The 26,104-nt window shown below is 49.2% G+C and overlaps 1 protein-coding gene across 1 annotated transcript in view; it reads right to left on the minus strand.

Moving 5' to 3' along the window:
- LOC143975723 (proteinase-activated receptor 1-like) overlaps nucleotides 1-18,523 on the minus strand; it is a 38,341-nt gene extending 19,818 nt beyond the window's left edge. The window contains exons 1-4 of the mRNA XM_077478225.1: nucleotides 18,509-18,523; nucleotides 16,374-16,421; nucleotides 8,742-8,759; nucleotides 5,927-5,980 (exon numbers count right to left, since the gene is read on the minus strand). Of these exons, the coding sequence (XP_077334351.1) occupies nucleotides 5,927-5,980; nucleotides 8,742-8,759; nucleotide 16,374 (73 nt within the window). The 5' untranslated portion in view covers nucleotides 16,375-16,421; nucleotides 18,509-18,523. The remainder of the gene's footprint in view (nucleotides 1-5,926; nucleotides 5,981-8,741; nucleotides 8,760-16,373; nucleotides 16,422-18,508) is intronic.
- Between the last annotated feature and the right edge of the window lie 7,581 nt (nucleotides 18,524-26,104).

A 26,104-nucleotide genomic window follows, 5' to 3' on the forward strand; every position in this document is an offset into this window, starting at 1 on the left:
CCACCTGCAAGGTGATTGATGTAGCCAATCTCTGGGTGGAGACCAAACCTGATTTAAGCCAGCCAAGCCTGCAGTCTCTTGCTTGTGACAGCCTGTGTAACACGTGCTCCAAGCTCCCTCTTTGTCTGCTCTGTTGTTTGGGGGTTCAGTATTGCACTAAGCTAGGTATTGGATATTGGGGTGATGCTATGTATCTGGGGGTTCAGTGTTATACTAAGCTAGGTATTGGATGTTGGGGTGATGCTATGTATGTGGGGGTTCAGTATTACACTAAGCTAGGTATTGGATGTTGGGGTGATGCTATGTATCTGGGGGTTCAGTATTACACTAAGCTAGGTATTGGATGTTGGGGTGATGCTATGTATCCGGGGGTTCAGTATTACACTAAGCTAGGTATTGGATATTGGGGTGATGCTATGTATCCGGGGGTTCAGTATTACACTAAGCTAGGTATTGGATATTGGGGTGATGCTATGTATGTGGGGGTTTGGTATTACACCGAGCTAGGTGTTGGATATTGGGGTGATGCTATGTATGTGGGGCTTCAGTATTACACTAAGCTAGGTATTGGATGTTGGGGTGATGCTATGTATGTGGGGGTTCAGTATTACACTAAGCTAGGTATTGGATGTTGGGGTGATGCTATGTATCCGGGGGTTCAGTATTACACTAAGCTAGGTATTGGATATTGGGGTGATGCTATGTATGTGGGGGTTTGGTATTACACATAGCTAGGTGTTGGATATTGGGGTGATGCTATGTATCTGGGGGTTCAGTATTACACTAAGCTAGGTAGTGGATATTGGGGTGATGCTATGTATCTGGGGGTTCAGTATTACACTAAGCTAGGTATTGGATATTGGGGTGATGCTATGTATGTGGGGGTTTGGTATTACACAGAGCTAGGTGTTGGATATTGGGGTGATGCTATGTATTTGGGGGTTCATTATTACACTAAACTCGGTAGTGGATATTGGGGTGATGCTATGTATGTGTGGGTTCAATATTACGCTAAGCTGCATATTGACTCCTGGTATGAATCTTCATACCTTGAGTCCCATTATGACACTTAAGCTGGCCATTGTCAGGATCTTGTAGCGCTCCTGCCCCGTCATAGCTGCTGGATCCAGTATCCTGGTTTTGGCTATGAAGCATTTCCCTATCCACCTGCAAGGTGATTGATGTAGCCAATCTCTGGGTGGAGACCGAACCTGATTTAAGCCAGCCAAGCCTGCAGTCTCTTGCTTGTGACATCCTGTGTAACACGTGCTCCAAGCTCCCTCTTTGTCTGCTCTGTTGTTTGGATTCCCCTGTTTATGACCTCGGATCACATATCGACTATTCTCTGAACGCTGCCTGCCTTTTGACTACATATTGGACCCTGACTACTCTGAACCTTGCCGGGCTGTTATCTGGACTGTCATTCAACCACTCTGCCTGTCTACCAACCGCAAGTACCTGTCTTTTTCTGTGCTCAGTTCACCCCTGCCCCAGCGGGGTGGCCAGGCACTATAGCATTGTGTATAAGTCCTGGGGGCAACAGAATACCAGTAGGCCTCCTTGCCTTATGGGAAAGGACGCTGTAGGTGAAGAACACAGAAGCCAGCTATACCTGACCACCTGCGTTAGGGGTAAGTGTGACAGCCATACTCTGTGAGTTCCTTTCCGCCCAGTGGGCACAGAAAAGTGGATAGAGAAGTCCCCCCTCCCCGCTGGCTCCCCGCTGCTGTCAGAATACACTGATCGGTGGCTACAGCCATTGAATGAAAATAGTTTTCCAACTTCTCCATTCTGCAGAAGTCAATCAAACAGGGGCGGCCACACACTCATCACCCAACCAATCAAACTTCAATCAGTCTATGGCCAGATTAAGCTGCTTATTGGCTGCTGGGCTGAATCTTAGACATGTGCGGTTCCTTTTGCTCCGAATGGAAGTCCAGATGAAATGTTTCATTATACGGAGATTCTGACGTATCTGAATTTTCTAATTCTAAGGCCGCGTACACACGGGCGGACTGTTCGCCCAACCTTGTCCGCTGAACAGTGTTTGGGCGGACAGTCCGCTCGTGTGTGGGCTTTCAGCGGACAGTTTCAGCGGACAGTTTGACGGACAAAGTCTTTCGGAAATTCCGAAAAACTGTCCGCTGAAACTGTGTTTGAGCGAACAGTCCGCCCGTGTGTAGGCTACTTTCGAAATGAGCAAACTGTTCCCGCTCGGAGGAAAGTCTGCTCATTTCGAGCGCGTGTGAAGGTAGGCGTCGCGGGCTCCGCCGCCTGGAATGGGCTTAAAGGGGAACCCCAACGCCGAAAAAAATCGGCGTGGGGGTTCCCCCAAAGTCCACAACAGACCCTTGTCCGAGCACGCTACCCGGCTGGCCAGGAAAGGGGGGCGAGCGAGCGCGCCCCCCCTCCTGAGCCGTACCAGGCCGCGTGCCCTCAACATGGGGGGGTGCCTTGGGGAAGGGGGGGCCGCGCGGCCCCCCCACCCCAAAGCACCTTGTCCCCATGTTGATGAGGACAAGGGCCTCTTCCCGACAACCCTGGCCGTTGGTTGTCGGGGTCTGCGGGCGGGGGGCTTATCGGAATCCGGGAGCCCCCTTTAAGAAGGGGGCCCCTGGATACCGGCCCCCCACCCTATGTGAATGAGTATGGGGTACAATGTACCCCTACCCATTCACCTGTGAAATAAAGTACAAAAAAAAACACAACACAGAGAAAAAATATTTTATTGCACAGCTCCGGGGGTCTTCCGTCTTCGGGGGTCTTCTCGCCGGACTCCTCCGCTATCTTCGTGTAGCTCTTTTACTAGCGGTGGAGCCCGGCTTTCTCCCTCCCCGCCGCCGGCCTCTTCTCCCGACTTCGGGGGTCTTGTCCCCCTCTTCGGTTCTTCTGCCGGGCCACCGCGCCTTCTTGTAGCTCTTTTACAGGCGGTGGCCCGGTCTTCTGTCGCCGCTGTCGCTGTCGCCGCCTTCCGTTCTTCTTCTTCTTCTTGTTCTTCTTCTTCTTCCCCAGGAGATGTTGACACGTCGCTCTCTCCGGCCGGAATGCCAGAGCCGCGCTGTGCGGTCACTTATATAGTGACAATGGGAGCGGTGTCACATGGTATATGTCACATGGGTTGGTCACATGGTGACCCCGCCCCCTTACGATGTCATAGTCCCCATGAGACATCAACCCATGTGACCAACCCATGTGACATATACCATGTGACACCGCCCCATTGTCACTATATAAGTGACCGCACAGCGCGGCTCTGGCATTCCGGCCGGAGAGAGCGACGTGTCAACATCTCCTGGGGAAGAAGAAGAAGAACAGGCCCGGCAGAAGAACCGAAGGCGGCGACAGAAGAACGGAAGGCAGCGGCGACAGAAGACCGGGCCACCGCCTGCAAAAGAGCTACAAGAAGGCGCGGTGGCCCGGCAGAAGAACCGAAGAGGGGGACAAGACCCCCGAAGTCGGGAGAAGAGGCCGGCGGCGGGGAGGGAGAAAGCCGGGCTCCTCCGCTAGTAAAAGAGCTACACGAAGATAGCGGAGGAGTCCGGCGAGAAGACCCCCGAAGACGGAAGACCCCCGGAGCTGTGCAATAAAATATTTTTTCTCTGTGTTGTGTTTTTTTTGTACTTTATTTCACAGGTGAATGGGTAGGGGTACATTGTACCCCATACTCATTCACATAGGGTGGGGGGCCGGTATCCGTGGGCCCCCTTCTTAAAGGGGGCTCCCGGATTCCGATAAGCCCCCCGCCCACAGACCCCGACAACCAACGGCCAGGGTTGTCGGGAAGAGGCCCTTGTCCTCATCAACATGGGGACAAGGTGCTTTGGGGTGGGGGGGCCGCGTGGCCCCCCCTTCCCCAAGGCACCCCCCCATGTTGAGGGCACGCGGCCTGGTACGGCTCAGGAGGGGGGGCGCGCTCGCTCGCCCCCCCTTTCCTGGCCGGCCGGGTAGCGTGCTCGGACAAGGGTCTGTTGTGGACTTTGGGGGGACCCCACGCCGATTTTTTTCGGTGTTTGGGTTCCCCTTTAAGTCCATTCCAGGCGGCGGAGCCCGCGACGTCTCCTTCGCGGGCCCCGCCTACCTGTACACGCGCTCGAAATGGGCGGATTTGCCTCCGCCTTACGTGGGCGAGTCCGTTCATTTCAAAAGTTGAGCGAACTGTTTGGCAAACAGTTCGCTGAAACAGTCTGCTCAAAAAGTGCCGTGTGTGGCCATGTCCGTTCATGCTAATTTTGAGCGGACTGTTTGCCGAAACTGTTTGACAAACAAAGTTGGGCGAACAGTCCGCCCGTGTGTACGCGGCCTAATAGTAACAAATTTCAATGAATCCCGATAGATAATGAAAAAATAACAAAATATATTTGTTTCATTTGGATGTTTGAAGCATTGGAACGAGGTAAATGATCTGAAATCATTTGAATAATAGCCGTGGCTAAGGAGTGGGCGGCCGCTGGCATCCTTAACGACCATGACTCTGGATTCCCCGCTGACAGCAGAATGTAAGCAAACAACGGGGCAGTTAAAAAAAAAACAGCTTGGGGGTCCCCCCAATTCGTACTAGGCACTTTGGATCTGGTATAGGTTTTAAGGGAAACGATATGGCAAAAATATTTTTAAAAAATGGAGTAGGATCCACCCCGAAATCAATATCAGACCTTTATTCAAACATGCAGCCCAATGGGCCAGAAAAAGGGGAGATGAGCGAGCTCCCCCTCTCCTAAACCGTACCGGGCCACATGCCCTCAACACCCCCCAAAGCACCTTGTCCTCACGTTGATGGGGACAAGGGCCTCTTCCCCACAACCCCCTGGCCCGGTGGCTGTGGAGGTCTGCGGGCAGGGGGTTTACCAAGGGGGACCCCCAGATCCTGGCCCCCTCATGAGAAATGAGTAGGGCTACAATGTAGCCCTACTCATTCACCAAAAAGGTGGTCACATACACACAGATTTTGACAAGACCTTTATTTGACAAAATACAAAAAAATGCCCACCCACACAAAAAAAAGAACCTACCTCCTGCTGGACACGATAGGTCCTGTCCAGGGACACAGAGGAATGACAGGGAAACATGGGAATGGGGTTACCCGGTGATGTCACCGGATGACCCCACTTCCATGTCTACCTGTCATTGGGTTAGTCTCTTTAGTCAGATGATAGGTAAGCATGGGGGTGGGGTGCCCCAGTGGGGCCCCATACTCATTCACATAGGGGGCCATTGAAGGCTCGCCGATCGCCACAACCGCAGAGTCAGGGTTGCGGGGAAGAGGCCCTTGTTCCTGTCAACATAGGGACAAGGTGCTTCGGCAGGAGCCCCCCATGACACAAAGAATTTGGCCTGGTATGGTCCAGGAGGGAGCGGCTCGCCCCCCCCCCCCCCCTGTGCAACAAAGCATTTGGCCTGGTATGGTCCAGGAGGGAGCGGCAAGCCCCCCCCCATTTATCTGGCCTGTTGAACTGTATGCTTGGATAAGGGACTGGGATGGCTCTTGGACAGCTGCCAGGGCAATAAAGTGCCCCAACAGATGTCCGTTCCTGAGAGTCCAGTATGACATCACCAGCAGATGTTTATTGATGATCACAGAAGAGTGTGAAGAAAAACTTCATTATGCTGATCCAGCAAATTTGGACAAAGAAGTCCAAGCTCCTGAGGACATTTGGTCAACCTGGGCTTACTCAGTTGGTGTAGGGCCTGTAGGGTCATAGGCACCAGGCCCAGCTGTGCCTTTGGTTTCCCCAGTGTCCGTCCTACTAGAACAGAATGTATGTATATATGAATGTATAACAGAGAACAGATGTTGTGCCCTCCAAAGTACAAAGGTTAATACAAGCCCATGAGATGCCTCCACCTCCTTGCCCTGATATGTGAGGCGAGTTTAATGAAGGCTGATTGGATACATATTCATCATACAATAATATAATAAGGTATTTACCCACAATCCCGAGGGACTTTGCCTCCTGTAATGTGTAACTGACCCCGGGATCATCTACAAGAACATAAATCAAAACCAGAAATCAGTGAGAACATTTTATGTGAGGTTCTTCAAAAAAATACAACACATGGACAGGAAATAACATAACAGAACATTCTCGCTGTGTCTGGAAACTTTCTACAGATCTCACATTGTATATATTGTGTAGTATGTGGTGATGGATGTCAGTGTATATCACAGGGAAGCATCATAGAGACGTGGTGGTTAGCACTTCTGCTCTGGAAATAGCATGTGCTGGTAAAAGAAGAGCCTTAGGTGGTAAGCTACATAAGGGAACTGACTGATGTGAGAATGCATTATGTAAATACTGGAGGATGATGGAAGAGAGATCACAGAGCTGTACTGGAGGATGATGGAAGAGAGATCACAGAGCTGTACTGGAGGATGATGGAAGAGATCCCAGAGCTGTACTGGAGGATGATAGAAGAGAGATCACAGAGCTGTACTGGAGGATGATGGAAGAGAGCTCACAGAGCTGTACTGGAGGATGATGGAAGAGATCACAGAGCTGCACTGGAGAATGATAGAAGAGATCACAGAGCTGTACTGGAGGATGATAGAAGAGAGATCACAGAGCTGTACTGGAGGATGATAGAAGAGATCACAGAGCTGTACTGGAGGATGATAGAAGAGATCACAGAGCTGTACTAGAGGATGATAGAAGAGAGATCACAGAGCTGTAATGGAGGATGATGGAAGAGATCACAGAGCTGTACTGGAATATGATAGAAGAGATCACAGAGCTGTACTAGAGGATGATAGAAGAGAGATCACAGAGCTGTAATGGAGGATGATGGAAGAGAGATCACAGAGCTGTACTGGAGGATGATGGAAGAGAGATCACAGAGCTGTAATGGAGGATGATGGAAGAGAGATCACAGAGCTGTACTGGAGGATGATAGAAGAGAGATCACAGAGCTGTAATGGAGGATGATGGAAGAGAGATCACAGAGCTGTACTGGAGGATGATGGAAGAGAGATCACAGAGCTGTACTGGAGGATGATGGAAGAGAGATTACAGAGTTGTACTGGTGGATGATGGAGGAGAGATCACAGAGCTGTACTGGAGGATGGAAGATAGATCACAGAGCTGTATTGGAGGATGATGGAAGAGGTCACAGAGCTGTACTGGAGGATGATGGAAGAGAGATCACAGAGCTGTACTGGAGGATGATGGGAGAGAGATCACAGAGCTGTACTGGAGGATGATAGAAGAGAGATTACAGAGCTGTACTGGAGGATGATAGAAGAGAGATCACAGAGCTGTACTGGAGGATGATGGAAGAGATCACAGAACTGTACTGGAGGATGATGGGTGAGAGATCACAGAGCTGTACTGGAGGATGATGGAAGAGAGATCACAGAGCTGTACTGGAGGATGATGGAAGAGAGATCACAGAGCTGTACTGGAGGATGATAGAAGAGAGATCACAGAGCTGTAATGGAGGATGATGGAAAAGAGATCACAGAGCTGTACTGGAGGATGATGGAAGAGAGATCACATAGATGTACTGGAGGATGATAGAATAGAGATCACAGAGCTGTACTGGAGGATGATGGAAGAGATCACAGAACTGTACTGGAGGATGATGGAAGAGATCACAGAACTGTACTGGAGGATGATAGAAGAGAGATCACAGAGCTGTACTAGAGGATGATAGAAGAGAGATCACAGAGCTGTACTGGAGGATGATGGAAGAGATCACAGAACTGTACTGGAGGATGATGGGTGAGAGATCACAGAGCTGTACTGGAGGATGATGGAAGAGAGATCACAGAGCTGTACTGGAGGATGATGGAAGAGAGATCACAGAGCTGTACTGGAGGATGATAGAAGAGAGATCACAGAGCTGTACTGGAGGATGATAGAAGAGATCACAGAGCTGTACTGGAGGATGATAGAAGAGAGATCACAGAGCTGTACTGGAAGATGATAGAAGAGATCACAGAGCTGTACTGGAGGATGATAGAAGAGATCACAGAGCTGTACTGGAGGATGATAGAAGAGAGATCACAGAGCTGTACTGGAAGATGATAGAAGAGATCACAGAGCTGTACTGGAGGATGATGGAAGAGAGATCACAGAGCTGTAATGGAGGATGATAGAAGAGAGATCACAGAGCTGTACTGGAGGATGATAGAAGAGAGATCACAGAGCTGTACTGGAAGATGATAGAAGAGATCACAGAGCTGTACTGGAAGATGATAGAAGAGATCACAGAGCTGTACTGGAAGATGATAGAAGAAAGATCACAGAGCTGTACTGGAGGATGATGGAAGAGATCACAGAGCTGTAATGGAGGATGATAGAAGAGAGATCACAGAGCTGTACTGGAGGATGATGGAGGAGAGATCACAGAGCTGTACTGGAGGATGATGGAAGAGAGATCACAGAGCTGTACTGGAGGATGATGGAGAAGAGATCACAGAGCTATACTGGAGGATGATGGAAGAGATCTCAGAGCTGTACTGGAGGGTGATGGAAGAGAGATCACAGAGCTGTACTGGAGGATGATAGAAGAGAGATCACAGAGCTATACTGGAGGGTGATGGAAGAGAGATCACAGAGCTGTACTGGAGGGTGATGGAAGAGAGATCACAGAGCTGTACTGGAGGATGATGGAAGAGAGATCACAGAGCTGTACTGGAGGATGATGGAAGAGAGATCACAGAGCTGTACTGGAGGATGATGGAAGACATTTTGATGACAGAATGATGGAAACATAAAAAGACATTTAATAATGAAGCTCCTTACCTCTATAGATCATGGTCACTGAAAATAAGAGAAGAGAAGATACAGAGTTAGGTTTGATCTTCCATTGATATAAAAGTTATTTTATATAGAATAATGAGGATGTACCATGTGATCTGAGCCTCAACAACCAATCAGCAACCAATCAGACCCGCTCCCAGACCCACACAACCACTAGGCCAAGGTTATACCATGTGATCTGAGCCGCAGTAACCAATCAGATCACTGTGGTCACATGATAGAAGATATGATTTTTGTTAATGAGCTCTTATGGTGTTCATACCTCTGATTTGATGTATAATCTGAGGACCATCTATATCAGTGGTGGTCAAAGTTCTTGAACTAGGAGGCCTTTAACATCTGATAAGAAAACTGCTTTGTTGTCCTTCAGAAGCAGAATAATAATATTCCAGGGTAAGAAAAGCAGCTCTAGAGTGTGATTGGACAACACAAACATGGAGAACAAACCTGTGGGTTGGTCAGTTTATCTTGCTGACTCGGCACAGTCCTTTAACTGCATTGTTTACCACAATGGGACTGGGGGGTGGGTTCAGTGGCAATTACTTAGGGTGTCTGACATGGACCAATGTGACAGCTTCTGGTTGCTAAGGAAGCAGCCGGTGCTTGTACCCACCCCATCCCTACCAACCACTGACATCACATGGCTTATTCATTTTCATGGCCGGTTATCCCTCATCTCATAAATACATAGGCAATGATCAGAGGGGTGATACCATTGCCTAAATATGGTCACATGGGCATATTGAGGTAGTTATGTCAATACTATCTCCGTTCTTGCCTTCATATTGCTGATGACATCTTTTGGAGCTGGCATTCGGCGAGTGGCGCCATGGAGTTTTGGGAATTTTCTTACAGAGGGTGCTGGGCATCATGGATCTACACCGTGCAACTTGTCTTTTCTTTAATAAAGGCCTTGTCCAAAACTGTCCCTGTGCTTTTGTTTTCCCTTTACAATTTTTTGTGAATGAATGTTTACTATGTACCCCATAACTTATTCACATGGGGGGGGGGGGGGGCAGTATCTGGATGACCCTTATTGTTAAAGGTAGCTTCAAGATTCCCAGACCCCCACAACCACCAGGTCAAGGTTATGGGGAAGAAGCCTTTTACTTCATCCACATGGGGAGAAGGTGCTCTGCCTGGGGGATAGGGATGAGCCGAACACCCCCCGGTTCGGTTCGCACCAGAACTTGCGAACGACCCCCGCGTTCGGTACGAACGTTAGAACCCCATTGAAGTCTATGGGACTCGAACGTTCGAATTGGAAAGTGTTCATTTTAACGGCTAATATGCAAGATAGTGTGCTAAAAAGGGTTTGGCGACCTGCCTCCTGCCCCAGGGGACATGGGTCACTGCAAAAAAAAGTTTTAAAAACTACCGTTTTGGCGGGAGCACTGATTTTAATGACGATTAAAGTGAAAAAAAAAAGTGAAGTATTCCTTTAAATATGGTGCCTGGGGGGTGTCTATAGTATGCCTGTGAAGTGCCACGTGTTTCCCGTGTTTAGAACAGTCCCTGCACAAAATGACATTTAACGGAAATAACACCATTTAAAACTGCTTGCGGTTTTAATGTTATATCTGGTTCCTGTAATATGGTTGAAAATCATTGAGAAACATGGCATGGGTAGCCCTCCCTGCCCATTACCAGCCTATTTGGGTCTTGTACGCATATTAAGGGGAACCCCGTACCCATATTAAAAAAAGGAAATGCGTGTGGCCCCCAGGCCCTATATACTCAGAACAGCAGTATACAGGCGGTGCAAACAAGACAGGGACTGTGTAGGTTTGTTGTGTTAAGTTGAATCTGTTTGTCATTTTCAACCGGTACATTTTTAAAGTGTAGCTCCAGTCAAAAAAACTATCTTTAAGCTTTTTGGAAAACATAGGGAAGGGTTATCACCCCTGTATAATTTGTTTTGTCGTCCATCTTTTTTCATCTCACTTGCTGTTGTCTCCTTCCGTTTGCAAGTAGGAGATGTTTGTAAGTTGGATGTTTGAAAGTAGGGGCCTGCCCTATATTATAGCGGTATGTACTGGGTACAGAGCACGCAGACAGCACGCACTATCTCCTAACACTACTGACTGCAAGCTCTATTATTAACCACTTGTTAGCCCAATGTTTGCATAAAGTGAAAGATGAAGTTATGCTGAGTAAATAGATATCAAACATGTCACTCTTCAAAATTGCACATGCCCGTGGAATGGCGCCAAACGTCGCTACTTAAAAAATCCCCATAGGCGACGCTTTAAATATTTTTTTTACTGGTTACATGTTTTGAGTTGCAGAGGAGGTCTAGGACTAGAATTATTGCTCTCGCTCTAACATTCTCGGCGATACCTCACATGTGTGGCACACAGAGTAATGGCGGGGTACTGCACTGCAGAGTAATGGCGGGGTACTGCACTGCAGAGTAATGGCGGGGTACTGCACTGCAGAGTAATGGCGGGGTACTGCACTGCAGAGTAATGGCGGGGTACTGCACTGCAGAGTAATGGCGGGGTACTGCACTGCAGAGTAATGGCGGGGTACTGCAGAGTAATGGCGGGGTACTGCACTGCAGAGTAATGGCGGGGTACTACAGAGTAATGGCAGGGTACTGCACTGCAGAGTAATGGCGGGGTACTGCACTGCAGAGTAATGGCGGGGTACTGCAGAGTAATGGCGGGGTACTGCACTGCAGAGTAATGGCGGGGTACTGCAGAGTAATGGCAGGGTACTGCACTGCAGAGTAATGGCAGGGTACTGCACTGCAGAGTAATGGCGGGGTACTGCAGAGTAATGGCGGGGTACTGCACTGCAGAGTAATGGCGGGGTACTGCAGAGTAATGGCGGGGTACTGCACTACAGAGTAATGGCAGGGTACTGCACTGCAGAGTAATGGCGGGGTACTGCACTGCAGAGTAATGGCGGGGTACTGCACTGCAGAGTAATGGCGGGGTACTGCAGAGTAATGGCGGGGTACTGCAGAGTAATGGCAGGGTACTGCAGAGTATGCACTGGTATTGCAGAGTATTGGCAGGGAATTGAGGGGTTAAATTCGGTGAGCAGCGATGTGGGCACTGCAGATGCAGCCCACATCGCTGCTGACACCGATCTCTTTCCCCTCCGCTGTACCGATCGGTACAGAAAGGGGAGGTAGGAACAGGCGTCATAACATGACGCCGGTTTGTTTCCAAGTGATCACTCCGTCATTTGACGGAGCAATCACGTGGTAAACGGCCGCTATGAGCGGCCGTTTACCGTGATGCACCGGGTCCTATGGACCCGGCGGTCACGGATGCTCTCGAGTGCGCACACCTCGGGGCACGCGAGAGCAGAATTCTGGGAGGCCGTTAATTAACGGCCTCTCTGAGTTAAACAACCGCCCTGAAGCCGTTAATCGGCAATGGGCAGTTGTTAAGTGGTTAAAGCTAGATCACTAGCTATATAGGTGAGGTGAATATAGTGGTGTATACTGCAGTCAGGGCACAGACAACAACCACTACACAGCAGCAAGATAGGAAATCAGCCAAAAACGATTGGTGTGTACTGTGTTGAAGGTACACAGAACACCCACTGCTTCAGATGCTAAGTAACACACTACACGAAGCCGCCTCAAAGGCGGCCTTATATAGTGTGGGGCGTGCACTACACAGCCTGAGCTATGATTGGCCACAGGCAGGATGCCTGTGGCCAATCATGGCTCTCCTCGCTGCCGGCGCTGCGATTGGCCAAGCATGCGGGGTCACAGTGCATGCTTGGCCAATCATCGGGCAGCAATGCACTGCGCCAACGCAGTGCATTGTGGTCCGCGCGCGCGTCACTCGAATTTTGACGCGAACGGCCCAAACGTTCGGAATTCGCCGAACGGCCGAACAGCCAATGTTCGAGTCGAACGTGCGTTCGACTCGAACACGAAGCTCATCCCTACTGGGGGATCATCTCCACCTTCTCTAGCGAGCCAGGCTGCATGCTCAGATAAGGGTTTGGTATGGAAATTTTGAGGGACTTTATATTTTTTTGAGAATGATCGAGACGTGTCTCACTGGATGGTATTTTTTTCTTTGGGCAAGTGATTGGCATGATGATTGAGATGGATCTACATTGCTGGACGTTGTAGATTGACATTGTGGGACTTTTTTTTTAATTAAAGGACTTGTCATAAACCGTCTTTGTTTTTGTAAACAATTTATATTTTTTTCACCCAGTTTAAGGGTCTGGTATGTATTTTTCTTGGGGGGGACCTCGTGATTTTTGTGTTATTTTGAGTGTGGAACCCCTTAAAATCCATACCCAAATCAAAGGGCCTAGTATGAATTTTATAAGGGAGGAAGGTGAAGAGAAATGCATGTAGCGAGATGGTCACCGGAGCTAGTAAAGTTTACAGACACAATACAATAGGGACCCGGCTGGAAAAATATTAGCGCTCCCACTAGACGGGATGAGGAGGATCCGGAATGTTGGAGCATTTACTGATACAGAACGTCCCCAATATTCTATAAAGTATGTGATGTCTGGGCTCAGATAAAAGTGCCACATCCCTAACATAACATCTCAAGCAAAAAAAAAGGAAAAAATTGGATTTTTGAGGCACAAGTCACACATCAATGTGTTATAAAATGACAAATATTTGATTGTATAGTTCCATCAGTTACATGTAAATCACATGACACATTAAAATCAAACAAGGCCAAACACACCCCCAATTGCCAAATTCAGCCATTAATTACCAGACAACACAGCACCTTGGTGGCAATACCACCTATAACTTTCTCAGGATTTGCCAAGTGGTGGTATAGGATTGGATTTGTACAGATCTACGCGTTTCATGGATAATATTTCATGTTCTTCAGGAGCAGACAGGGGGAGAATAACTGCTCTATAAACACCAAAAATAGGGTAAATAAAAAAGTCAATAATCACATTTTCGTTTGGGGAGAATTTTGTCTTTCGGAGGGAATTTATATTTTTGTGGGGTGATGGTGAAGATGTTTGGGTTCAACTCATGAAAGGGTTTTTGGCCCACTCATTAAAGGTTTACTGCAAATTCATGAAAGGCTTTTGACCCATCCAAAAAATATTTTCCCTGGGCCCATCAATGTCTTAAAGTGACCCTCGTACATCCGATCATTGTTAACATCTAATGTGTTACTGTGACGGGAGTCACTTTGGGTGTGGAGGTCCGTGGAACCTAGAATCCCTTGGAGAGGTTGTTTCAGCTCCTCATGCACCTCCTATGTCTAAGTCGCCTTGTGTCTCTAATGGGGCACAGGGTGACCGAGAACCCCAGTCTGATCTATACTAATCGGACTCACTGTACAACCACACTGGAATGTTGTGCGTGTGTGTGTATGTATATATACACAGTATCTCACAAAAGTTAGTGCACCCCTCACATTTTTGTAAATCTTTTCATGTGACAACACTGAAGAAATTACACTTGTTTACAATGTAAAGTAGTGAGTGTACAGCTTGTATAACAGCGTAAATTTCCTATCCCCTCAAAATAACTCAACACAATAACTCTCACTCTCTCATACTGGTCACTGGAAGTACAACATGGCACCTCATGGCAAAGAACTCTCTGAGGATCTGAAGATAAGAATTGTTGCTCTACATAAAGATGGCCTAGGCTATAAGAAGATTGCCAAGACCCTGAAATTGAGCTGCAGCACGGTGGCCAAGACCATACAGCGGTATAACAGGACAGGTTCCCCTCAGAACAGGCCTCGCCATGGTCCACCAAAGAAGTTGAGGTCACGTGATCAGCGTCATATCCAGAGGTTGTCTTTGGGAAATAGACGTATGAGTGCTGCCAGCATTGCTGCAGAGGTTGTAGGGGTGGGGGGTCAGCCTGTCAGTGCTCAGACCATACGCCGCACACTGCATCAAATTGGTCTGCATGGCTGTCGTCCCAGAAGGAAGCCTCTTCTAAAGATGATGCACAAGAAAGACCACAAACAGTTTGCTGAAGACAAGCAGACTAAGGAGATGGATTACTGGAACCATGTCCTGTGGTCTGATGAGACCAAGATAAAGGTATTTGGTGTCAGATGGTGTCAGGCGTGTGTGGGGGGGCAACCAGGTGAGGAGGACAAAGACAAGTGTGTCTTGTCTACAGTCAGGCATGGTGGTGGGGGTGTCATGGTCTGGGGCTGCATGAGTGCTGCCGGCATTGGGGGGCTACAGATCATTGAGGGGACCATGAATGCCAACATGTACTGTGACATACTGAAGCAGAGCATGATCCCCTCCCTTCAGAGACTGGGCCGCAGGGCAGTATTCCAACATGATAACCACCCCAAACACACCCCCAACACCACCACTGCCTTGCTAAAGAAGCTGAGGGTAAAGGTGATGGACTGGCCAAGCATGTCTCCAGACCTAAACCCTATTGGTCATCTGTGGGACATCCTCAAACGGAAGGTGGAGGAGGGGAAGGTCTCCAACATCCACCAGCTCCGTGATGTCATCATGGGGGAGGGGAAGAGGACTCCAGTGGTGACCTGTGAAGCTCTGGTGACCTCCATGCCCAAGAGGGTTAAGGCAGTGCTGGAAAATAATGGCGGCCACACAAAATATTCACACTTTGGGCTCAATCTGGAGATTTTCTGACTTTTGTTGCCGGCGGTTTAGACATTAATGGCTGTGTGTTGAGTTATTTTGAGGGGACAGGAAATTTACACTGTTATACAAGCTGTACACTCACTACTTTACATTGTAGACAAGTGTCATTTCTTCAGTGTTGTCACATGAAAGGAGAGAAGGAAATATTTACACAAATGTCACTGAGGGGTGTACTTACTTTTGTCAGATACTGTATATATATATATAGTCTCATACTATGGTGTGCTCTGTGCTGGGTCATTTGGGGTGTGGCTGTATTCCATTGTTCTATTGCGTCTGTCTGCCTTGGGTATTATGGGATGTGTATGTAGATTAGCTGTGAGAAGGGAGGGGGGTGAATTCCTCCAACAAAACCTTACTTTGCAGTATAAAGGAAATGAATGATGCTTTATATATACAATATATTTTCTTTCCCGATGTTCAGAACTAAAAAAATATAATCAAAAAAATATAGATTTCTTTTTTTAGCCTAATAAATATAAAATAGTGTATACCAGTGGGCAGGGGCAGCTCTCGGCTCCTGTTCACATCCACCAATCAGGTCAATAGAAGTCTACAGCCATTTGTAGCAACCAATCCCGTTCAGAGAAGAGCAGGAACTGGAAGCAAAGCTCTCACTCACTGGAGGTGTTGGGTCATGTGATCAGTACGCTCTGGGGGCGGGTTTAGTGGAGATATATAATGGGACCTCCTGATCTCCTTTCTATAGATAACTCCGGGATAAATCCCAGCTCAGACCTGGATGGAAGGTGGAGCGGTGGAGGCTCCCATCCCCCCACATTACTCCCTGGACAATGATCTCCTCTCCAGGGGCATGGCATGGACACAATGAGAAGGTATTGGGGATCTGAGAATCTAATTGGATGGAATGATGAGGAACACCAATCGAATTACAGAGGCCATGACAGTTATGGAGGGAGCCCCACCTAATTTACATGGAGATATTTCCACCTAAACCTGGAATGTGTAGAAATAGAACAGGAGAGTCTACAATATGATACTCACTGTTGTCAGGTGGAATATCACCATAATACGGGTCATATTCGGGAGGATCTGCAAAGAGAAAATCATTTAGAACGGAGTTGATTCTCAGGATTCATCTTTACACACAAACACAACATTTCCTCCGTCACATTTGTTTAGAATAATTTATCTTAAGGGCCGGTTCACACTGCGGGCGATGCGAGGCAACACGACTCGCCTCGCCTCGCTCCCGCAAGTCGCCCCCGTTCTGTACAATGGAACCGTTCTGAGAGGAGCGACTCGAGTCGCTCCGACTCAGAAAAAAGGTTCCTGTACTACTTTCGGGCGACCTCGGGGCGACTTGCATTGACTTCTATACAGAAGTCATCTGCAAGTTGCCGCTGAGGTCGCGGCAGGTCGCGGCGAGGCAAGTCGGTGTCGCCTCGCATCGCCTGCAGTGTGAACCGGCCCTAAACCACTTGCCCCTCACCCACTAGACACGTGCGATTTGTTTCGTTCCAAACTAAAATTTGGACGCATTTTTTTTTTTTTTTTTGGAAATTCAGCCGTATCGCTTCTCTTTCTAGAGAGCTAGACCCCGGGATCCAGTGCTTTTTTTTTTTTCAGCCATAATTTTTTTCTGGCAGGGTGCTATTACGCGTTCAGGATCCCCCGATAAAAAAGGGAGCCCCAGTTCCTTCATTTTTTTTTTTTTTTAATGGATCCCTCCATAAGGGGTGAAGATTGGGTCTGTTGGTTTTACCACAGAAATCCCCGCGGCGGGAAAGGTAAGTGGAGACTGCTAAAGAATTTTTAAGTTTCTTATGAATTGTCTCCTTTAACCACTTGCCGACTGCCGCATGTACATATACTTCTGGGAGATCTCCTGAGAGACAGCCGGGTGGGCAGGTGAGAGTCACTCTGGGGGACTGTGGGGAGAAGAGAGCCTGGAGGGCTGGTGAAAGGGGCAGCTGCAGCCAGGTGGGTTGGCAGTGCCTGGAGAGGTGGTGCTGGGAGCAGTAGCCACAGGAGGAATAGTACAAGCTGGACATTGTATTTCTTGCTATACAACCAAGGGGCCTCGGGCTCCTGCCTGGAATGGGCCATTGCCCTTAATCTGACTGAGTGACTGTCAGATCTCTACACAGTAATCCGGTTGGGTTCTGCAAGCATGTGCTGGAGGAAGAACGAAGATGTAGACACTATGTGGTCAAAAGTATTGGAATGCCCGTCTTTACGCACACAACCTTTAATGATGCCCCAGTCTTATAGTCCGGAGGGTTCAATATTGAGTTGGCCAACCCTTTGCAGCTATAACAGCTTCACCTCTTCTGGGAAGGCCGTCCACAAGGTTTAGGAGGGTGTCTATGGGAAGGTTTGACCATTCTTCCAGGACAACATTTGTGAGGTCATGCACTGATGTTGGACGAGAAGGCCTGTGACAGCAGACCGGGGATCTTCTTCACACCGACACCTTTCCACCGTCCATCCAGGAAACAAGAAAATGTCACAGATCAGCTGCGGAGTTGATCTGTGTCTCACCTTTATTGCAGTGGGTCGGCTGGCATCTGTTGTTCCACTGTCTGGTGTTCAGCTCTGTGCACTCTGCAGCTATGGGTGACGATGCCCTTCAACTGTTGCCTAATATATGATTCCTTCCTGCTACTTCCTGTCCAGCCCTCATGTGCTTTTCTATTTAAACCCCTTTCAAACCTGCTACTGGTTGCTTGAGCAAAGTTTGTTTCTGAGGCTCCCCTGTGTAACCTGTTTACCTGTCTTCTCGTGATCTGATCTTTTGTGTACCGACCCGGCTTGTTCTGATTACGTTGTCTGCAGCCCGCCCTGACCTTGGCTCACTACCTGGCTTTCCTTGCTTCATCCTTCCATCCTTGTCTACAGTGTCTTCTGGTACTTCCCTAGCGAGCAGGGTGAACCCGGGGGTCGTGACCTGGGGTCAGCACGCAGCTAAGTCCAAACCTTCATGAGAGGGTCCCTGGCAGAACACCGGCTGGCTCTTAGATTCCACGCCCTGGGGGATCCCGTGTCACCTGCTTGCCTGTGGGTTCGCTGTAAGTAGTACTGTGACAGAAAACTTTGGCTGGAGTTCCACTTTAGGTGACATTTTTAGTACAGAAAGATGGAAACATAAAACTGCATTTAATAATGAAGCTCCTTACCTGGAAGGGCCTTGGTAACTGAGAATAAGAGAAAAGAAGACACAGAGTTAGATTTGATCTTCCATTGATATAAAAGTTACTTTATACAGAATAATAAGGATGTACCATGTGACCTGAACCCCAAAAACCAATTAGATCTCAGCTCACTGTGGTCACATGATAGAAGATATAATTTTTGTCAATGAGCTCTTATGGTGTTCATACCTCTGATTTGATGTATATACTGAGGACCATCTATATCAGTGGTGGTCAAAGTTCTTGAACTAGAGGACCCCTGACATCACCAAAGGGCCACACGTTGAAGGCCAGTCAAGTTCTTCCACCCCAAACTCACTCATCCATGTCTTCATGGACCTTGCTTTGTGCACTGGTCCAAATCATTTGGGCGGGGGGGGGGGTGTTATGGAGTGCGGGTGGAGGGGGGGTTATGGAGTGGGAAGAGGGGGGATTATGGTGTGGGGGGTGGAGGGGAGATTATGGTGTGGGGGGATTATGGTGTGGGGGGTGGAGGGGAGATTATGGAGTGGGGGGAGAGGGGATTATGGTGTGGGGGGGGAGGATGGAAGGGGATTATGGTGTGGGGGTTGGAGGGGAGATTATGGTGTGGGGGGGGGGGGATTATGGTGTGGGGGGGGAGGATGGAAGGGGATTATGGTGTGGGGATGGAGGGGGGATTATGGAGTGGGAGTGGAGGGGAGATTATGGTGTGGGGGTTGCTTTTCAGGGGTTGGGTTTGGCCCCTTAGTTCCAGTGAAGGGAACTCTTAAGGCGTCAGCATACCAAGACATTTTGGACACTTTCATGCTCCCAACTTTGTGGGAACAGTTTGGGGACGGCCCCTTCCTGTTCCATCATGACTGCTCACCAGTGCACAAAGCAAGGTCCATAAAGACATGGATTGAGAGAGTTTGGGGTGGAAGAACTTAACTGGCCTGCACGGTGTCCTGACCTCAACCCCATAGAACACCTTTGGGATGAATTAGAGTGGAGACTTGCGAGTCAGGCCTTCTCGTAAAACACCTACCCCCCCCACCCGATCATTTCTGTGACAGCAGACCGGGGATCTTCTCTACACAGACACTTACCTTTCCACACTCCACCCAAGAAACAAGAAAACTTTGGCTGGAGTTCCACTTTAAGTGATATTTTTGATACAGAAAGATGAAAACATAAAAATACATTTAATAATGAAGCTCCTTACCTGGAAGGGTCTTGGTAACTGATAATAAGAGAAGAGAAGACACAGAGTTATCTTTGATCTTCCATTGATATAAAAGTTACTTTATACAGAGTAATGAGGATGTACCATGTGACCTGAACCCCAACAACCAATCAGATCCCAGATCACTGTGATCACATGATAGAAGATATGATTTTTGTCAATGGGCCCTTATGGTGTCCATAGCTCTGATTTGTTGTCTAATCTGAGGACCATCTATATCAGTGGTGGTCAAAGTTCTAGGGGGCCCCTGACCTCACCAAAGGGCCACACATAATATTCCGGGGCCAGTCCTAGACTGGAGACACATTATATGAGATCTCAGATATGATGCCCCTTTACTCATCAATGCCCCCACATATTTGCTATGAACAGCCCTCAGCAAGATCCATAGTAAAGGATCAGAAGCCAAAAATAAAAATGATTGGGCGGCACAGAAAATGGAAGATGGAGTAAAAGAAACAAATCAAATCATCGAACTACCAGAATCCCGTCATTCACCGGCCTTAGGAAGGACCTGGGTAAGAAATACACAGACTTCTGTATCTGGAGTCGGTGGAGGGAAGTTCCTGGTCTATTGTACAGTGAGAACTCTATGAGGAGGATGGATAACAGATGGAGCGCCCCCTAGTGTACTAGAAGTGTAAATTGATTTTTGGGGGTAGTGTAGGTAAATTTGTGCAAGTTTGGCTGGTGGCCAAGCCTGTCTGTGTTTATTCCTGGGTTGGCAGAGTTCCAGAGAGAGCTGGATGACTCAAAGGCCGCATCACTGAGCTCTCCCCCCCCCCCCCACTTCTCGACCTTGCTGGAAGCTTCCAGAAGGATTTTTTTTTATTAATATACAGAATTTACATAGCGCCAACAGTTTACACAATACAAAACAAATAGGAGACAATACAGATATAATACAATAAAATAAAAGAGGATTAAGAGGGCCCTGGTCAGAAGAGCTTACACTCTAATAGGGTGGGGCAGGAGGTACACAAGGTTGTAGCTGTGGGGAAGTGGTAGAAGATTCGTTGGAGATGTGATCGGCTTCCCTGAAGAGATGAGTTTTCTGGGATCACCTGAAGGCAGCTAGAGTAGGAGATAGCCGGACAGGTTGAGGTGGAGAGTTCCGGAGGATGGGAGAGGCTCTGGAGAAGTCCTGGAGATGAGCATGGGAGGAAGAGACGAGGGAGTGTGAGAGTAGGAGGTCTTGAGAGGAGCGGAGAGGACGGTTTGGGTGATATTTGGACACAAGATCAGTGATGTAGCTCGGGGCAGAGTTGTGAATGACTTTGTATGTTGTGGTTAGTATTTTGAATTCAATTTGCTGGCCAATCGGGAGCCAGTGTAGGGATTGGAGGAGAGGGTTGGCCGACACTGATTGGGAGCCAGTGTAGGGATTGGTGGAGAGGGTTGGCAGACACTGATTGGGAGTCAGTGTAGGGATTGGAGGAGAGGGTTGGCAGACACTGATCGGGAGCCAGTGTAGGGATTGGAGGAGAGGGTTGGCCGACACTGATTGGGAGCCAGTGTAGGGATTGGAGGAGAGGGTTGGAGGACACTGATTGGGAGCCAGTGTAGGGATTGGAGGAGAGGGGTGGTGGACACTGATTGGGAGCCAGTGTAGGGAATGGAGGAGAGGGTTGGCAGACACTGATTGGGAGCCAGTGTAGGGAATGGAGGAGAGGGTTGGAGGACACTGATTGGGAGCCAGGGTAGGGATTGGAGAAGAGGGGTAGAGGACACTGATTGGGAGCCAGTGTAGGGATTGGAGGAGAGGGGTGGTGGACACTGATTGGGAGCCAGTGTAGGGATTGGAGGAGAGGGTTGGCGGACACTGATTGGGAGCCAGTGTAGGGATTGGAGGAGAGGGGTGGTGGACACTGATTGGGAGCCAGTGTAGGGATTGGAGGAGAGGGTTGGCAGACGCTGAGCGGTTGGTAAGGTGGATAAGTCTGCCAGTAGCATTCATGATAGACTGAAGAGATAATAGTCTATGTAGAGGCCGGCCAATGAGAAGGGAGTTGCAATAGTCCAGGTGAGAGATAACGGGGGAGGGAATGAGGATCTCGGGGGTTTCATTTGTTATAAAGGGGAGAATTCTAGAGATGTTATGGAGGTGAATTCTACAAAGTTTTGACAATGATTGGATTTGGGGCTAAAAGGACAGGTCAGAGTCTAGGATTACACCGAGGACCCTGACATGAAGGAGGAATTGATGGTTGCATTATTGATTTTGATGGAAAAGTCATGGAGGGGGGGAAGGGTGGGTGGTGGGGGGGGGGGGGGGATTACCAGGTGGGATTTGAAGAGATTTAGTTTAAGGAAGTGGTGGGACATCCAGGCTGATATGTCAGTTATGTCATTGTGAGAGGAGAGTGAAAGGGTGAGGTGAGGAGTAGACGGATAGATTTGGGTGTCATTGGCGTATGTAGCGGACCCCATGTTTAGATAGGGGAATAGATTGGGTTTTTGTGAGTATAGGTGAGTACAGGTATATTTTCGGGGCCTAGTTTGTTTATTATACACTTGAAGTTGGGGATATCTCCTCTGCTGGACAGTGGGCAGGACTGAGGTCTGAGTGGCAGGAAACCCATGTGAGAGAATGGACCAATGGTTAATTTCCTTGGTCAATGGGGGTCTCTCATATAAAAAAGGGGGAGTCACATGCTCAAGGGAGGCTGAAAGTTTTGAGAAAGGAGAGGAGGAGGGCCAGAGGGCCAGGGGATCAGAGACCCCGAAGCCTCCAGGCGGAAGTTGGAAGACCTGGGGGTTCAGAGACCTTGGAGCCTCCGGGCGGAAGTTGGAAGGCCTGGGGGTTCAGAGACCTTGGAGCCTCCAGGCGGAACTTGGAAGGCCTGGGGGTTCAGAGACCTTGGAGCCTCCGGGCGGAAGTTGGAAGGCCTGGGGGTTCAGAGACCTTAGAGCCTCCAGACGGAACTTGGAAGGCCTGGGGGTTCAGAGACCTTGGAGCCTCCGGGCGGAAGTTGGAAGGCCTGGGGGTTCAGAGACCTTGGAGCCTCCGGGCGGAACTTGGAAGGCCTGGGGGTCCAGAGACCCCGGAGCCTCCGGGCAGAAATTGGAAGGCCTGGGGGTTTAGAGACCTTGGAGCCTCCGGGCAGAACTTGGAAGGCCTGGGGGTTCAGAGACCCCGGAGCCTCCGGGCAGAAGTTGGAAGGCCTGGGGGTTCAGAGACCTTGGAGCCTCCGGGCAGAAGTTGGAAGGCCTGGGGGTTCAGAGACCTAGGAGCCTCCGGGCGGAACTTGGAAGGCCTGGGGGTTCAGAGACCTTGGAGCCTCCGGGCGGAACTTGGAAGGCCTGGGGGTCCAGAGACCCCGGGGCCTCCGGGCAGAAATTGGAAGGCCTGGGGGTTTAGAGACCTTGGAGCCTCCGGGCAGAACTTGGAAGGCCTGGGGGTTCAGAGACCCCGGAGCCTCCGGGCAGAAGTTGGAAGGCCTGGGGGTTCAGAGACCTTGGAGCCTCCGGGCAGAAGTTGGAAGGCCTGGGGGTTCAGAGACCTAGGAGCCTCCGGGCGGAACTTGGAAGGCCTGGGGGTTCAGAGACCTTGGAGCCTCCGGGCGGAACTTGGAAGGCCTGGGGGTTCAGAGACCCCAGAGCTGGATACCCGGAGGAGTGGGTGTCCCGGGGACCCACAACTGGTCCCTGGAGAAGTTGCAACCATGTAAAGATCTAACAAAGACCGGGCGTCCCATGTGGGGATACACCGGGACCTAAACGGAGGAAGAAGTGGGAGTCAAGTGGATGGAGGAACCTGAGAATCGGCTTTCTGTGAGTAATATAGACTGTTGATTGGGAGTGAGCAGAGGGAGTGCAACCCAGAAGTGCTATTCCGTGAACACATTGTATGTCCAAGGACTGCAGTGACACACAAATACTTGACGGAGGAAAGACAGCAAGGGTCATGGAAATAGGCAGTATGGCCTGTGACTTTGTCGTCGGACTCAATGCATTATTCAGAGTGATGCTGGTCAGTCCATATCGGAAGTGTTAAGTTCTAACTGAGCCAAAGTATAAGTACAGGAGGAAGTCACCAGGAGAAAAGATGTAACATACCAATATGATAAATTAATGGGGCATCTCATACCATTTTCTTCAGCATTCATTGTAATACCCCAGAATAAAGCATTATCAACTTTACAGTCGTCTGGTGTGTAAATTGCACGGGGAAGGAAGAAACGGGGCTAACTGACGAAAAGGTAATAAACTATTTTGCAGTTCCCAGGGGAGGAGTGCGCTACACGTATAAGTGGTACTGGAAGCCATGGGCGGTTATCAAGTGACCAAGGGAGGAGGTGTGGATAGAGAAGAGAAGGGGTCCAAGAACAGAGCCTTGGGGGACCCCCACAGAAAGGGGCAATGGAGAGGAGGTGACAGAGTTGTAGGTGACACTGAAGAAGCGCTGTGATATGTAGGAGGTGAACTAAGATAGAGCAGAATCTTGGAGGCCAAGGGAATGGAGTTTATTGAGAAGGAGCGAGTGGTCAGCAGTATCAAAGGCCGCAGAGAGGTCAAGTATTTGGAGTACGGAGTCGTAGCCGATGGTTTTAGCAGTTAGTAAATCGTTAGCGAGTTTTGGTAATGCAGTTTCTGTGGAATGCTGCGAGAGAATGCCTGACTGTAAGGGGTGATGAAGGTTATTTTCACTGAGGTAGGTGCCAAAACAGTTGTAGACTAAACCTTCTAGAAGTTTAGAGGAGAACGGGAGCAATGAGATGGGTCTTAAGCTGTTCCGGTTGGTGGGGTCCAGTGAGGGCTTTTTAAGTATGGGGGTGATCAGCACATGCGTTAGAGGGGAAGGGAAGGTGCCACTAGAGAGGGAACGATTGACGATGTGAGTGAGGGAGCATAGGATAGAAGAAGAGGGTGACAGGAGTAGTTGTGAGGGAACAATTGGTTGGGTGGTCAACTGAGAAAAGTTTTGTAACCTCTTCTGTAGTAGCCAGTTTAAAATAGGAGTGTTGACTGTGCTGTTAGGACAGGTGTGTTGGGTGGGGAAGATGTACACACAGTGGAGGTGTCCTCGTGAATTGCATCAATCTTGTCTTTGAAGTGATTGGCATCTCTTGGGCAGTGAGTGAGTTAGTGGGTAGAGGGGTGGGGGAAGAATCAGAGAGTTAAAGGTTGAGAAGAGCGGATGGGGACTGGGAGGGAAAATAAGGTGGAACCGCCTGGAGTATTCTGAGAGCCTGACCAATCCCCAACGTGGGGTGACAGGGGGGCAGGCCCCCTCAAATACTCTGGGTTGTTGGGGAGGAGTATGTTCGAGTGGAAGCTGGAGATGGAGTGCTAGGCTGTCGGTGGCCATGGAGGGAGCTCCCCAGTCTTACCTTGGCCCTGGCCCTCATCAAAACCCAAATCTCCTGGCCAGGAGGCACGGAATAAAAGAGAGGACATCGGGATAACACTGCCAGGCAAAGTCTTTTGGCCCTTGGCTTGGGTGTGGACAAGACCCTCTTCAAAACCCACGAGGGGGGGTTCCTGACCAGGAGACACCGAACCAAGGAGAGGACATCGGGATAACACTGCAAGGCAAAGTCTTTCGGCCCTCGGCTTGGGTGCAGACAAGACCCTCTTCAAAACCAATGGTGGGGGGTCCTGGCTAGGAGGCACTGAACCAAGGAGAGAGCACTGGTAGGCAAAGTCTTCAGGAGGAAAAGGAACAGCCAAGAGGGCTGGTGAGTGAAGCACAGTCAGGAGGACTGGGAGGCACGCCTGAGAGGACTGGGATGGAGCAGTCTGGGATGGATGTGGAGCCAGGCAGGAGGACTGTGGTGGCATGGGCAGGAGAAAGGGGCAGCTGCAGCCAGGTGGGCTGGCAGTGACTGAAGAGGTGGTACTGGGAGCAGTAGCCACAGACAGGACAGCCAGCACCAAAGACTTCTATCTTTTTTTGCTACAAAATTGGGGCCCGCAGTCCCTGCCTGCAAAGGGCATTCAGCCAAATTCAGCTGAGACTGTGCTGGGTCTGAAAACTTGTGCTAGTTGGTCTGGGAGTTGTTGTTCTGCTATCAAGATTGTGCTGGAGGTAGAAGATGAAAGTGTGTGTATATACCGGAGTGTATATAGTCCAAGTCCCCAAAGAATTCTACTGATCGGATAAATCCCAGCTCAAATCTGGATGGAAGGTGGAGGCCCCCACCCCCCCACATTACTCCCTGGACAATGATCTCTCCAGGGACACGGCATGGACACAATGAGAAGGTATTTGGCATCTGAGAATCCTATTGGATGGTATAATGATGAACACCAATAGAATTACAGAAGCCATGTCAGATATGGAGGGAGCCCCACCTAATTTACATGGAGATATTTCCACCTAAACCTGGAATGTGTAGAAATAGAACAGGAGAGTCTACAATATGATACTC

Source organism: Lithobates pipiens, unplaced genomic scaffold (genome assembly GCF_037356315.1).
Source record: "Lithobates pipiens isolate NorthernLeopardFrog02 unplaced genomic scaffold, aLitPip1_a1.2 Scaffold_13, whole genome shotgun sequence".
In the NCBI taxonomy this organism is placed as follows: Eukaryota; Metazoa; Chordata; class Amphibia; order Anura; family Ranidae; genus Lithobates; species Lithobates pipiens.